The following is a 15,567-nucleotide window of genomic DNA, read 5'->3' on the forward strand; positions in this document are numbered from 1 at the left end:
TTTTTGAATCCGCTTTGAAATCATTGATAGTGTGTCAGTTACATTACACAGCTAGTTGAAAATAAGCAAATCTCGTTTAATTGTGGGGGTAAGGGTTTTTCAATAAATATCTTCGGAAACTGACAGACAGAAAGCAGGAGGGAGGAAGACACTAACTTGATGATGGGCAATTATCTGCCTAATTTGCACTTGAAAAGGAATGTAAACAGGCAATCATTACAGAGTTCAGAATAAAGATCCAGTGGAGGAGACTCATGAATAAATAGCAATTATAATATTGGTAATTCTCTGCAAAGCAAAACAAAAATTATTGGAGAAGATCGGAAAAAGGGTAAGATAGCGGAAGAAAAAGGAATTTAATCATTAACGACCACCAGGGTGCCACACTTAAAGACGAAATATAGAAAAGCGGAGGATTCCATCCCTAGTAGCCACTAATAATTAAAACTTCCCAACGGAGTCCTTTGAAGGTCAAAGCAGTAGACAGTACTGAGCTGCAGTTGTAGCTGATGCCTCCAGGTCAGTTGGGACAGTAGAATCCGCTCCTCCTTTTAATCCAAACTTTCAAAGAAACACCTTGGGCAGCTCCCTGAAAGTTTGGACTAAAATGCGGAGCGGATTCCACTCCTCCATGGGAATGGAGGCACCAGTCACCACTACTTTGCTGCTAAGTGAACGCTTGATTTCCTATTCAGTATTAGCAAAGCTGACCAAAGACATGAAAACTGATTTGAAAAAACATTACATTTTTCATTGTCGTCATCATCTTGGAAAACAATCTTTATTAGTGCAGAACCTTCTTCTCTAGATCAGCACCAAACCTCACCGTTTTTTCACTGTAAAGAGTTCCAGCCATGCAGTCTGCAGAAACAAGGCTGACATATACCTAGAGGAATGCTGCCATCTCCCAGTTCTTAGGGCCTCTGTACTGCAAGTTTTTTATTAATGTAGAAACTCATTCTGCATAGGTTGCTTGGCTCAGTGAGCTGCTCAATGATGAGGAAACAAGAGGGTTTTTTTGAAAAACCATAAAAAAAGAGCAAGGTGAATAACAGTAAGAAAGAGATGCGAAAAGGAAAAGTGAAGTCCCCTGACCAAGGCCAGTAATAGAAGCCGAAACGTGTTGGGCTATTTTATGAAGAAAGAGTTTTTTATGAAGAGAAACATATAAATAAAAAGAAAACACAACAACATTTACACTTTTTTGGTGTATCATTTTTATGGTTTTTCAAAAAAACCCTCTTGTTTCCTCATCATTCAACTGATTTTTGACCATCATCTACACCTCCTCCTCAGTGAGCTGCTCACTCACTTTTCTGAGTGTCCCTCCCTTATGAGTCCTGGTGACTAGCATTGGCTAGTACTGCGGGCACTCCCAGAGACAGTAAAATCAGCTTTCAGGATGTCAGAAGGGACACGGGTTTCTTGGAAGGGCTGCTGCCCACCAACAAAAAGGGTGAAAGTGCCAGGCTCCAGCTGCCACTCCCCAGCCCAGATGGCTCTCTGGCTGAAGGTTAATTGGAAGGGCACCTTCACAGCATGTCCCATGGGTATCGGCACCCGGCGGAAGCCAACCAGCTGCCAGCGGGGCACCGGCACGGAAGCCCCTCCCCAGCGGAGGTAGAGCTGCACCACCTGCAGAGGGAAGGAAATGTGAGGAAGGAAAAGGATCAAGATTCTTCCTGTTCATGGAGGCCGCTGCCAGTCTCCAACCAACTATGTGCTGGTTGCATTTGTTTGGAAACAGCTTGAACTGGAAACTACAAAAGAGAATGATGTTCCATCTACCCCCCAAAAAAAGATCCCAAGGGGTGTATCCAATCATGATAGTCCTATTCAGAGTAGAGCCATTGAAATTAACAGACATGACTAAATTAGGACCATTAATTTCAACGAGTCTGCTCTGAGTAGGGACTGGACACAACCCCAAACCTCCCAGAGTTCCACCTTCTCCAAACCCTGATCCACCAATTCCAAAACTGAAATGTATGGCCTATGCAAATTATGCATTTTGGCATAAATTCTCTTATTTTGCAATAATTTGTCTTGTTTCTGTTTGTCATAAGGAAGGGCAATACAGAGCTTGGAAGGCCCACTCTCATCTTATTCAGTGAACAAGGCTGAAGCTGGCTCGTGGCTCCCATTTCCTTACTCGACAAGAAGCTGTAACAGAACTAAAGAAGAGTAACTGGGAACCAAGAATCAACCTCAGCCTCATGTTCAGCAACCTCTCTGGCTTCCAAGATTTCATCAGGAAATTTTTCACACACTTCAATAAGGACTAGAAACTTGTTTTTAAAATGAATAGATGAATGAATAAATGCAGAGGTTCCCAGAATGTTCCATTTTCCAGCAAACACCGCAGCCTTTTTACTACCCTTGAGAGGAATCACCACACATGTACAGCCCTACCTACCACTGGTCCATGCTCCCTATCAAAACAAGTTTCTGCCCCTGTTCCAAATTGCAGCCACCGCTAGTTGCTCAAACCCAAGCCTCTTCTCTTTGCTATCACAGTCTGTGGATGTATGTGGGCAAACACACACACTGCCTCACCTCCTCGCCATCCCTGGAGCCAACGTTCTTCACCACTGCAGAGACACTGAGGTTACCGCAAATGGGCACAACGTCAGCACCCATCACCAGATCACTATACTGGAAAGTGGTAAATGAAAGCCCGTAGCCAAAGGGGTACAGTGGAGCCTCATCCCCATAGTAGCGATATGTCCGTCCAACCATTGTGTAGTTCTCCATTGGTGGTACCTGCAGTAATGGGCATGAACAGATGAAGGACAGGGAAGGAAGGCCATGGGAAGTGGCAGGCAGGATGAGGAGGAGCATGCTGGGAAGTGTGCAAGGTCCAGTCAATAGCAAGCAGCATATCTTAGTTCTGGGATGGCCAATGTGGCACCTACGTGTCTGCCATATCTCCCGTGGTGGTCGCAAAAGCAAATGCCCCCTCAAAAATCCACAGTTCATGAGAGATTGCTCTTCCTGCTCAGTTCCTCTTTCCACAGTTCTGATTCTTCTACACTGAATGTGCATCTGTAACATGCCCACATTTCATTGGGTGCCAGGAATGGATACCCACCCTCCCTTCCATTTTGAAGAGAGGAGAGGTGGTGCAAAGAGTTTCTCTCTGTGAGAGAGCGCAGCCGTGGCTGATGCAGGTGCCTTTTTCCCCATTGAAGGGGGGAGCATGCCTGCACCACTTGATGGCCTTGTCTCTTTTTCTGCCAGCCATTTTATGTTATGGCACGCCCCCAAAATAGCCATTTTGTGACAGGCGCCCCTGGTAATTTCTCAAAATTGCAAATGTGCCCACTGGCCCAAAGGGGTTGGCAATCCCTGTCTTAGCTTCTGTGAAAGGACCTGGATGATGCCTTTGGGTTGGAGCTGGGTACCACCCCAAGGAACCGCACAGCATTGGTCAAGGGTCCTGCTGAGCCTGTAGCTTGACTCCTTCCCCCCTTCTGTGGCATGAAACTGCCACACAATTAGAGCTTGGAAAAGTTACTTTTTTAAACTACAACTCCCATCAGCTCTAGCCAGCAAGGCCACTGGATTAGGCTGATGGGAGTTGTAGTTCAAAAAAGTAACTTTTCCAAGCTCTGCAATAGCACTTGCTAAGGTGGCAATAGAGTCTAAGCATCGTTCCCCAACCTTGTATCCCTAACATGGTATCCTTTGAACTACAACTCTCAGCATCCCTGACTACTATCCAAGCTGGGAGGGCTTACGAGAATTGTAGCCCAAAATATCTGGAAGTCAGGGGAATGCTGGTCTAACCCAGTAAGATCAGATGAAACAGCCCAAGAGATCCATTCCACCGCCATGATTTTCCTTTGATCCAGTCTAAGGACAGAAACAAATCTTTGCAAAGGGAGAGGCACATGAGGAAAGGCTCAAGCAGAGGTTGATTATTAAGCAGTCAACACCAACCTGGTGCCCTCCAGATGTTTGGGGCTACAACTCTCATCATGGAGAAGGCTGCCTTGCAACAGGAGATGGCTCCTGGCTAAAGCATTTCCATGGACACCTGGCTCTATGGAGATCCCTGAACAAGGCCTGAAGAGCAACGGCCTGTGGCAGCAGCCTCCATCTTGCGCATGGCTAATTTGGAAGCTTTTCGTCACAAATGTATGGTGAGCCATGGGTTGCTTCTCTGAACATCTCAAACCTAGACTGTAGAATCTAGATTATGCCACTGTCAAGTTATTGCAGTCCAGTAGTTTCCCGTCTTGTGCTTTTTCAGACTTCATTCCCCCTGTGTAACATAAACACAACTGTAGCAGCAGGCTATCCACTACGGACAGGCAAAGCACTCTTTAAGGCAGCCTTCCCCAACGTGGTGCTCTGCAGATCTTTTGGACTACAATTCCCATCAGCCCTAGCTAGTACAGCTGTGCTGGCTGAGGGTGACAGGAGTTGTAGTCCAGAACATCTGGAGGGCACCAGGTTGGAGAAAGCTGGTTTAAAGATTCTGAAGGCTCCAGTCCCTTTCACTAAAACGCTTCTCATTTGCATGTTCAGCCCATTTTATCACTTCCTATGTATCCCAGGCTGCAGGATCTGCAATAAATAATATGTTCATTGCCTCTTCTCTGAATTGCTCCAATGTTAAGTGTATCTTCCTGCCGGGGAGGCAGCTTTTAATTACTGATTTCCTTTTATTTCTCTCTCTCAGTCTCTTAAAATAATGATATGGTGCTACATAAAAGGAAAACAAAATATTTCTACTCAAGGTGCAATTCATAGGTTATTCATTACTAATCCCCCAGCCAGGAGCAACAGGAACTGGTAAAATGGGCTGAGCCTACATAAACGTTTAAACTGAAGTTACCTGAAAGGTTTGCTGAATGGGACTTACTTACGAGTAAACACTGACTATGGAAAAGGGCACTTCTGAATATGTTGCTCTATTTTTTATGCCAGCAGGACTAAGCAGCTGTTTAAAACCTTTTGACTAGCCAGTCATTTTAATTATTAAAAATCTGTTTTCAATGGGTTGGATCCAATGACGGTTCTACTCACAGTAGGCCTATTGAAATTAATGGCCATGACCAACTTAGTTCATTAATTTCAACGGGCCTACTCTGAGTAAAACGTAGTTGGATACAACCATAGGTTTTTCTGTTTTTTTGTATACCTGCTTGATATTGGATGAGAGGGCAGTATATACTTTGATAAATGAAATACATAAACTTGACTGTGCTGTGCAGAACCTTCATTCTACACCATCAATTGGCGAAGTATGCTATGTATGTCCAGAGGGGGCTTTTTCTGTACTGACACCCCAGTACCAAAATACCTTCCCAAAGGAAGTTAGACTGGTGCCAGCACAGCAATCATTCAAGCAATACATTTTTATTAGCTCAAGCATTTTAAACTGTAACCTGAGAGCCAGTGTGGTGTAGTGGTTAGAGTGCTGCACTAGGCCCTGGGAGACCAGGGTTCAAATCCCCACTCAGTCAAAAGATCACTGGATGACCTTGGGCCAGTCACTGCCTTTCAGCCTAACCTAACCTCACACAGTTATGACATGGTTTAAATGAGGAGGGTGAGAATCATATATGCCACTGTAAACTCCTTGGAGAAAAGGTGAGATATAAATGCAGTTATTTTTATTAATAATACTGTGTCTGCTTTTCAGTTTTATAATTTGTGCCTCTCCTTTATTGTTCTTTGAAGGATTGTAGTTGGTTTAATTATATTGTGCATCGCATTACAGTTTCTTAGCGTACACCAACGTGGAATCTTATCAGGTTGGGAGAGGGGTTTAAAAGTTTCTGAAGCAAATAAGCAAGCTATTTGTGCCTCCAACTAATTGCAGAAACAACAGTGCCTCAGTGGCATTAAAGGACTCTGTCATGAAAGCAAACGTGGACAGTTAAGTGCGCCAGCAGAATATGGCATAGAGGCTATAGTGCTGGACTAGGCCAGGGTTCAAATCCCCACTCAGCCTGACATAAAGCTCCCTGGGTGGCTCTGGGCCAGCCCCTCTCTCTCAACCTAACCTACCTCACAGGGCTGATGTGAGAAATAATATGGAGAGGGCTAGAGCCATGTATGCCACCTTGTGCTTGTTGGAGAATAGGTGGGATATAAATGCAATAAAACAAAATAAAATGTTGTTACAATTAAGCTATTCCAGAACTGTAGCCCTATCAGCTGTTGATGGTCATAGTAGGTATGCCACGTGTATGCCACGTGTGAAGGTCCTGTCATGGTTGGGGTGTGTGCAGAGGAAGCTAGCATGTTGCTAATAAACTGGATCCTTCCCCCTTCAAATGCTCTGCCCACCCCACTAATGTCCCATCATCTTAAAAAAAAAAAAACTGAGAAGGTATCATGACCCAGAACAGTGTAGTAATAGTCTCTCACTGTTGGATGGAAGAACTGTGTGGCAGAAGGAGTCCTGCCCTCCTAGCCCAGATACTATCATGTCCTCTGCTCCCAGATCCAATCAGGGGGGTGGGGAGGAGAGACAGATATCCTTCCAGGGAGGAGTTGCACTCCAAAAGAGACAGAATCTACATATGACTTTAAGGTCTGGTGCCTGAGACTGCTTTCCTCCCCCTCCCTCTTTCCTTATCTGCCATGTCTTTTAGACTGTATGCCTGAGGGGCAGGGACTGTCTTACCTGTGGGCATCCCAGCCTTACCTGTTGCATACCTGCAGGCCACGTGGCAGGGAGTCGGCCAGCAGGATTTGCACCTTTGGCTCCCACCAACACCTTGGCAAGAGCCAGGCCGGTGGCCTGAGCTGGGAGGAAGCAGGCTAAGATTGCTCCCACTCTGTCCTGTTCCTTAGCCCAGCTCACGTCAAGCGGGCCTCCGTTGAACAGGAGCAGAACCACAGGACGCTCAGCAGCTGAAATCAAAGCCCCAAGTCATTAATTACCAGGCCAGAGCAATACTCTGTATGCAAATGCTCCTTAATCAACAATAATTTGCTCATGAACCCACTCTGAGTGGCGGTGAAGGAGAGTGTTGGACTTGAAGTCCCAGATTCAAATCCCTGCACAGACAGGAAGGTCTCTGGGTGACCTTGAGCCAATCAAACCTACCTCACAGGGCTGTTGTGCAGGTGGAGAGGAGAACCATGTACACCAGGGGTGGGGAACTTGTGGCCCTCCAGTTGATATTGAACTACAACCCCCACCATCTCTGACCATTGGCCATGCTAGCTGGGGCTGATGGGAGCTGAAGTCAAACAACTTCTGGAGGGCCACATAGCCAGGCTTCATGGTCTAGTAGCCAACTGCATAGTCCAATCAAGTCACAATTTCAGTGAGCATTACTTCTAAGTAAGGAAAGGATGATTAGCATTACTTTTTAAGTGGACTGTTATATTTCGGTGTTTAATAAATAAATATTATTGCTTTGGAAGGTTATCAATATCATCCTATGTCCAGTTAATCAGAAGCCAATCACACTTCCAGTGGTGCTTACTTCCAAGCAAGCATGCATAACACTGCAGCTACGTCTGCCAGTTTCTCATTTATCCAGTCTAAAATTTAGTTCTCCACATTTCTGCAGCAATTTATGATTTTTTTTAAAAAAAATCCTCATGGAATTTCTCCAAGATTTTAGTGTGAATTTCTCCTAATAAACACATTTTGTACGCAGTTTTGACTGATATACACATTTTGCAAGCAATTTCTCCTACTATAATGAATTTTGTATGTTATTTTCACTAATATTCATTTTTATGCACATTTCCCCCTAATATATGCATTTTTAAAATTTGGTTGGTTGCATTGCAAAATTTGATTAAGTGAGTATATTGAAGGATGGCTGTTTTGGTTCTCGTATTGTTTTGGAAAGTGTGAATGACAAATTTGGCTTTAAATGCAAATGATTGAATTTCTCCCCCATCCCTAATTGGAGGAGTACTTCTTCACACGGCCTATTGTTACCCTATGGAATTTGCTCCCACAGGAGACAGTGATGTTCACCAACTTGGATGGCTTCAAAAGAGGATTAGACAAATTCATGAAAGATAAGGCGATCAGTGGCTACTAGTCATGATAGTTATGCTCTGCCTCCATGGTTGGAGGCACTATGCTTCTGAATACCAGTTGCTGGAAACATCAGGAGGGGAATAGCCAGTGTGGTTAGAGTGTTGGACTAGACCTGATAAACCAGGGTTCGAATTCCAACTCAGCCATAAAGCTTACTGGATGACCTTGCCAGTCACTGCTTCTCAAGCCTAACCTACCTAACATGGTTCTTGTGGGGACTAAAGGAGAAGGAGAACCATGCACGCCACCTTGAGCTCCTTGGAGAAAAGGTGGGATATAAATGCAATGAATGAATGAATGCTCTTGTGCTCAGGTCCTGCTTGTGGGTATCCCACAGGCATCTGTCTGGTCACTGTGAGAACAGGATGCAGGACTACATGTGCCACTGGCCTGATCTAGCAGACTCTTATGTTGTTAAGCCCTGCCTCATGTAGTGCCTAGTGCAACCAGGTTAGGGATGGAAAGATCTGTCAATTTCGGTTCTCTACGCTTCTCATTTTTCCAGTCTAAAATTCAATTCTCCACATTTCTGCAGCAATTTATCATATAGTCATTTTTATGCACACTTTCCCCCAATATATGCATTTTTGTAAACATTGTTTTGTTCACGAACTGCATTGCAAAATTCAAATAAGTGTGAATTTTGAAGAATGGCTGTGTTTCGGTTCTCATGTTGTTTCAGCCAGTATAAATTTGATAGATTCAGCTTGAAATGAGAACTGAATCAAAATTCTCACCTATCCCTAAACCAAGTGCCTTTGGATTTCCCCCTTTCCCACTGTAGCTCATGAAATCTTCCCTGGTGAAAAAATCAAGCTTACCCCAGGCGACAACATCCTGAAGGAGTTCCAGCTGGTTCCCAGGCAACATGAGGTCCCTCCGGTCTTTGTTTTCTGTCTCCAGATCAATTCCTGAGCAGAAGAAGGTAGAAGGTGCATTAAACAGAGCCCTTTTGCTCCCTTCCACCTTCCCTCTGTCTCCATCCTACACCAACCAGGTGGCTGCTCTTTTGGAGAAATCTCTTATCCAGAAGTGGGAGAAATGTCAAAGAAGTACCTTCCAAGAGCTACAAATGATGTCTATCAGTTCTACCAGGAAAACAGACTCATTCTAACGATGGAGGTAGCACAAATTCTGTGCCAGGGATGAGAGATCTGTCACCCTCCAGATGATGATGGACCACAAACCCCTGGAATCATTGGTTTTGCAGGCCAGGGCTGATGGGAATTGGGAGTCCTGCAACATTTAGAGAGTCATCTTTGGCTTAGACTTTTTCTAACACTTTTGGGGGCAGTTTGAGAAGACAATGGGAAGCTGATCAGGAATTCCCAAACAGTGCTTCACAAACTTCATTTAGGTGGTCTGCGACGTGCCTGTGGATTTGTGGTTGAAGATGGGAAATGGGACATCTACTGCATTAAATATTCAACCAGATTTTTAACTGTATATATATTGCTTCTTTCATTTCTTATACTGCATTTTATTGTACTACAATTTGAATTCTTTGGAATTACATGTGTTGCAACAAGCAGAAAAATTATTAATTGGTCCTCCAAGACCTTCAGCAATTTTCAAATGGTCCAGTGGGGGGGGGAGAGATTTTGGAACCACCGATTTATATAATTTATATACTGCTTCATATTTCAAAGAAAATCTCTTGAGTGGCTTACAACATCCTAAAAAAAATAACAAAGAAGAGTCAAATACAAAAAGAAAAAACAAATAGTAACCCAGCAAACAAATCCATATTTAGAGGAGCACCAATAGCAATTAGGTAAGATAACCTCTTAAACATCAATATAAATGGAAACAGCTAACCTATGGGGACCATAACGACTACCAGCAGATCCAAAACTCAGAAATACAGCAGGGATAACCAGCCTCACCCTCCAAATATATATATGCATGTATTATTTATAGGTTACAGCAGCTCACTCACTTCTGGTGCTATCTCCCCAACAACGTCACAGTAAATGATGGGGCAGAATTACACACTCCCCACCCCGGAGCTCCTTGCTCTCATGATTAAAGAAAATGGAAATGGACTGCCTTCAAGTCGATCCCGACTTATGGCGACCCTATGAATAGGGTTTTCATGGTAAGCGGTATGCAGAGGGGGTTTACCATTGCCTTCCTCTGAGGCTGAGAGGCAGTGACTGTCCCAGGGTCACCCAGTGAGCTTCATGGCTGTGTGGGGATTCGAACCCTAGTCTCCCAGGTCGTTGTCCAACACCTTAACCACTACACCACACTAGCTCTCCATGATTAAAGAAGGCTACATGAAAACCAATGGTGCTTGAGGCCACAATGCTGACTCTCCCTCTACTGTGTAGCTTCCCCAGGCCACCCACTCCCAAGCTCATACACTGTGCATGCAACCTCAACAGGGAAGCCTACACATTCATAGGCTTTTACGCATGTTAGGCATGGGGTTTGCTGCCTAGTTCTGATCCGCTTCAATTCTGAGAATCCAGCTTTTGTTGCCAATCTGCCGTTTTTTTTGTTTCTGTTTGCTTTCACAATTGACAATCTGCTTAATTTTTAAGCGAAACAATAACATAGTAGTTCTGCCTTTCTTTTTTTCTATTTACATATCAATCAGGCAGGTAATCACCTAAAATTGGAGAGAGGTTAATGGATGTGAATGGCAATCGTGACCACCTAGGCAGCAGTTAAGATTGCATCAGCTTAGAGGAAAGCCAATTACAAAGACAATAATGTAAAATTCAGAGCGGGTTTTTTATAAAAGTGCCGATGACAGCTGTGACCTGTCTGCAAGTAATCAATGCCGGTCTGAGAAGACAGTGGATTGCTGGATTATGTCAAAGTCCCCCATCCCTAATGCACATAGATTTCCCTGCAATCTGCAACTCCAGTCACCCAAGTTTCCATCTTGCAATGAGGTCTATGTGCCTAGGCTTCCCTCTGCAGATATCCACATTCAATGGATAGGTGTCAGGGGCAGAGCCAAGGAAGCTCAGCAATGTCAGGAGCAAGCCCATCAGTGCAGCCCTGTGGGCCCTTGAACTTCGGGAGTATTAATGGAAGATAAGGGTATCAAAGGCTACAGGATGCTGAAGTAGATGGGCCATTGGCCCAATCTGGCAGACTCTCCCTATGATGTTAAGCCCTGCTTCATGCAGTGCCCAATGCAGCCAGGTTAGGGATGGAAAGATCTGTCAATTTCGGTTCTCTCCATTTCTCCTTTTTCCAATCTTAAATTCAGTTCTCCACATTTCTGCAGCAATTTTTGTTTTTTCTTTTAAAAATCCTCACGATTAAAAAAAAATCCTCCAGCGTTTTAGTATGAATTTCTAATCGGCATTTTCACTGATGCACACATTTTTGCAAGCCATTTCTTGTCATATAATGCATTTTTATGTTAGTTTCACTCATATATTCATTTTATGCACACTTTCCCCCAATATACACATTTTTGTAAACATTGTTTGGTTGGTGAACTGCACTGCAAAATTTTAATAAGTGCAAATAAATGATGGTTGTGTTTCGGTTCTCATGTTGTTTTGGAAAGTGTAAATTTGATAGATTCAGCTTGAAATGAGGACTGGATCAAAATTCTCACCCATCCCTAAACCAAGTGCCTTTGGAATTCACCCTTTTCCTACTGAAGCTCCTGCATCTTCCCTAGTGAAAAATTCAAGCTCACCCTAGGCTATAGCATCCTGAAGGATGTTGAACCTGGGGAGTGTTAATGGAGGATAAGGGTATCAAAGGCTACTAGTCATGATGGCTGTGCTCTGCTTCTACAGTTGAAGGCAGAATGCTTCTGAATGCCAGTTGCTAGAAACTGCAGCAGGGAGAGTGCTCTTGTGCTCAGGTCCCGCTTGCAGTTTCCACCACTGACAACAGGATGCTGGACTAGATGGGCCATTGGCCTCATCCAGAAGGCTCTTCTTATGTTCTTATGGGAGCCCTCTTCATACAACTAATAACTGAATGCATGGAGAAAAGTAAACACAAGGGGTGTGGAGGGGGTGCAATAAACTAAAATTAAAAATACATGGATTTCTTATCCTGTGGCATAGAGAACATTAAAATGAAAAAAAAAAATCACAGGTTTGTTGAGTATCTTCAGTGCTGTGGCAAGCAGCAACAGCATTCTACTCAACACACGTACGAGTTACACCACAGAAAGAAGTTTGATGTTGTTCTTACAGTCCTCTAATTTTTTGCTAGGTGCATCCTTACCTGTACCCAGGCACACAACCACGATGTTGGCTGCTTCTACTGCGGCCTTCACTTCAGCAGGGACATAGCGGTCACATTTGGGATTGCTACATCCGGCGGCAGAGGTGACATGTGCTGCGATCGTTGCCAGGCCCTTCCTGCACCAGGCAGAGATTAGAATGGCTCTTAGCTTCTTAAGGGCAAACGTCATAAATGTCTGCCATCTCTGTTCCTCTCCATAAAAACCTAGATTTGGCCTGCAGGACTCATAGACACCTTAGCTAAACCAGCCACATAGTGGGGTTTGCCAGGCACTTAAACGCACACACAGAGATCACCATCTGTTTACTAATGCCAGTTAGTCTGTGAAGCTCACACAGGGCACCATGGATGGGATGGAAGGGGGTTGAAGCCACAGACAGTCCTGTATGGAATGTTGAACTGAAAAAACCCAAAGCCTGTGGTCATAATGAATTGCACCAATTCAGAGCATATTTGCTTCTTTTCAAAAAAGAGTATTTAGCTTCCATGGGCTGGTCTTGGCATTTGAGTTTGGGCTTTTTAAATTATTATTTTGTTATGCTGATCTCTGACTGTAACAATAAATTTGATTTGAATTACATTATTATTCTGAAGCAAAGATAGGGAAGATGAAAGTGGATGACAATGGAAAACAAACACTAAGTGTCAGAGGGGAAAGGCAAAGTGCTGGACAGATTTATTGGGGTTCTGGAACTCAAGCATCGTTTCCAAAGAGAGGTTCTGGCCCAGAGATGCTCTGAAAGGCACAAGAAGGGGTTCCACAGTTAGAGGCAGTATTCTCCTGAATACCAATTGCTGGAAACCACAGGAGGCAAGAGTGCTGTTGCACTCAGGTCCTGCTTGTGGGCTCCCAAAGGCATCTGGTTGGCCACTGCAAGATCAGGGTGCTCGACTACTCTGGCTCTTATGTTCTTATGTAGAGTTAAGCAAGTCAGGGCCTGGATGGGATGGAAGACCGCCTAAAGATGAAATGCCATTCTGAGCTCTGGAATATCATCTACTGTATATTATTTGTTCACTCTGCATTTGGACACCTCTCAAGATTTTGTAACCAAATTTTGCACGACGGTTCCTGAGATCAAACAGTAGGCTTTTGTCTACGTTTGGATACAATTGGATCTTACTCTGAATCCAGATGGCAGACTGAGCCTTCCAAAATGGCACTGATTATAACCACAGATTAAAAAAATTCACTGATTTTTTTGTTTAGAATTCCAGAGCAACATCATGCCTGCTAGCATGGCAAGACACAGCGTGGGTATGATACTGAAAGGCCAGTTACAGACTTGGCATCCAGCATGTCCTCAACCTGGAGGAGTCCAGCCCAGATTACTACAATTATCATTTCTTGTTGTCTGTTGCCGAATATGGTTGGTGAGGACAGCACCTCTATGCATGTCAAGAGCAAGGCTAAGTCTAAGGTGCATATATATATATTATTGGTGCACTTTAGGTTGTTTTACTCTTAATTTCACACGTTTATTGCTTGTTTTTGTAAGTCGCTTTCAGTTCACCTTTCTGAAACACAGGGAAGACATTATTATTAATACTAATAGGATTAGTTCGCCAGTCCAGACTCCCACCAGGGCTGCCTTCTAATTATAGATTAAGTGCTGGGGAGGGCAGTGTAGTAGAGTTCTCCACAAGCCTTACCTGGGTGTATAGATGTACTGGGGATCAGGGACAGGAGCATAGTCCCCAAAGAGAACCTTGGCATTGTCTGCAAAGGGCCCAACCACCTGCCAAGAAGAAATTAGGGGGTACAATGGGATCCAAACTATCCAGAGATGGTAAGAGGATCATGTGCCATATATGGGGTTGAGGCCTGAAGTGAAGGCATCAATCATGGTCATTCCTGCCAGTGAATACCAGTTGCTGTATTCACAAGTAGGTAGAGTGTAGTTGTACTCAGGTCCCTGCTTGCATCTCATGTCCGTTTATTATTCATCATTATTTAGTTATTACATTTCTATCCTGCCCTTCCTCCCAGAAGGAGCCCAGGGCGGCAAACAAATGATAAAACACTAAGAACATCTTTAAGAAAGATCATTTAAAATAATTCCAGCACAGATGCAGACTGGGATGAAGGTCTCTACTTGTTGAAAGAGGAAGTTCTTCAGTAGATGCTGGAAAGAACAGCAGCAGTTCCTCAAGGACTCAGGCAAAGGCACTTTCTCAACCCTTTAACTGGAGCTGGCAGGGGTTGAACCTGAGATCTTAATGCATGCAAAGCACAGAATGTCGTTTCAATCATCTTTAATATCGAGTGGCATATTTACTTCTTCTGTTTGTAACCTGCCCTAGGTCATATAAAACTATGCAAATAAATTTGTTTCCGAGCTAGATTCAAGGTGCTGGTGTTGACCTATAAAGCCTTACACGGTGTGGGACCACAATACCTTGTGGAACGCCTCTCCCGCTATGAACCTACCCGCTCACTTCGTTCAGTATCTAAGGCCCTTCTCCGGGTACCAACTCACCAGGCTGCCCGGAGGACTGTTACTAGAACTAGGGCCTTTTCTGTGGTGGCCCCCGAATTATGGAACAGCTTACAGGAGGAAATACGCCTGGCGCCTACGGTTCTTTCTTTTAGGCGCCAGGTTAAGACCTGGCTGTACTCCCAGGCATTTTAATGTTCAATGTTTTATGTTTAATGTTTTAGTTTAATGTGTTCCTTTCTGTTACTGATTTTATTCTATATTGTATTTTAATCTCGTTTTGTACACCGCCCAGAGAGCTATTAGCTATGGGCGGTCTAGAAATGAAAATAAATAAATAAATAAATAAAAATTAATGTGCTCTGCCATTGAGCTATGGGCCCTCCGGACGTAATCGTGCAACTGCACAAGAGACTATACTTTGGGCTCAACCACCACACCAAGGGGTGGGTGGGGAGAGAAGTATTTCCCTATGTCAGAGGGTGGGGAAACTTTGGCCCTCCAGATATTGCTGAACTACAATTCCCATCAGACCCAGCAAGCATGGCTAATGGCCAGGGATGGCAAGAGGTCGACATTTTTATTCACCCAGGCATTTTGTTCTTAACTGATGTTCATCTTTTAGCTGGGTGGGGTAAAATGCATCTTTTTTATGTTACTGTAGGATGAGCGCTTTTACCTAACAAAGTTCTTTCATCTTTTGATTTATTTTAAATTTTGGTAAAGAGCGCTTTTTTTAAAAAAAAGTAAGTTGCTTTGAGAATTTTTTTTGTAGTAACTGACAAATAAATATATTAATTAATAATAATAATACCAATAATTCAGTAACATCTAGAGGACCAAAGGTTTCCCAGCTCCTGTCCTCTGAGCCTC

At 43.8% G+C, this 15,567-nt stretch overlaps 1 protein-coding gene across 3 annotated transcripts in view; it reads right to left on the reverse strand.

Annotated features, from left to right (window-relative positions):
• Window positions 1–252: 252 nt before the first annotated feature.
• Window positions 253–15,567, reverse strand: part of LOC133370462 (uncharacterized) — a 43,566-nt gene continuing 28,251 nt past the window's right edge. For all 3 annotated transcript variants that reach the window (XM_061596823.1, XM_061596824.1, XM_061596825.1), the window contains 6 exons: window positions 13,910–13,995; window positions 12,236–12,372; window positions 8,848–8,937; window positions 6,665–6,873; window positions 2,557–2,763; window positions 253–1,635 (listed from right to left, as the gene is read on the reverse strand). In XM_061596823.1, the coding sequence (XP_061452807.1) occupies window positions 1,348–1,635; window positions 2,557–2,763; window positions 6,665–6,873; window positions 8,848–8,937; window positions 12,236–12,372; window positions 13,910–13,995 (1,017 nt within the window). In that variant the 3' untranslated portion in view covers window positions 253–1,347. The remainder of the gene's footprint in view (window positions 1,636–2,556; window positions 2,764–6,664; window positions 6,874–8,847; window positions 8,938–12,235; window positions 12,373–13,909; window positions 13,996–15,567) is intronic.

This window comes from Rhineura floridana, chromosome 15, assembly GCF_030035675.1.
Source record: "Rhineura floridana isolate rRhiFlo1 chromosome 15, rRhiFlo1.hap2, whole genome shotgun sequence".
Taxonomy (NCBI): Eukaryota; Metazoa; Chordata; class Lepidosauria; order Squamata; family Rhineuridae; genus Rhineura; species Rhineura floridana.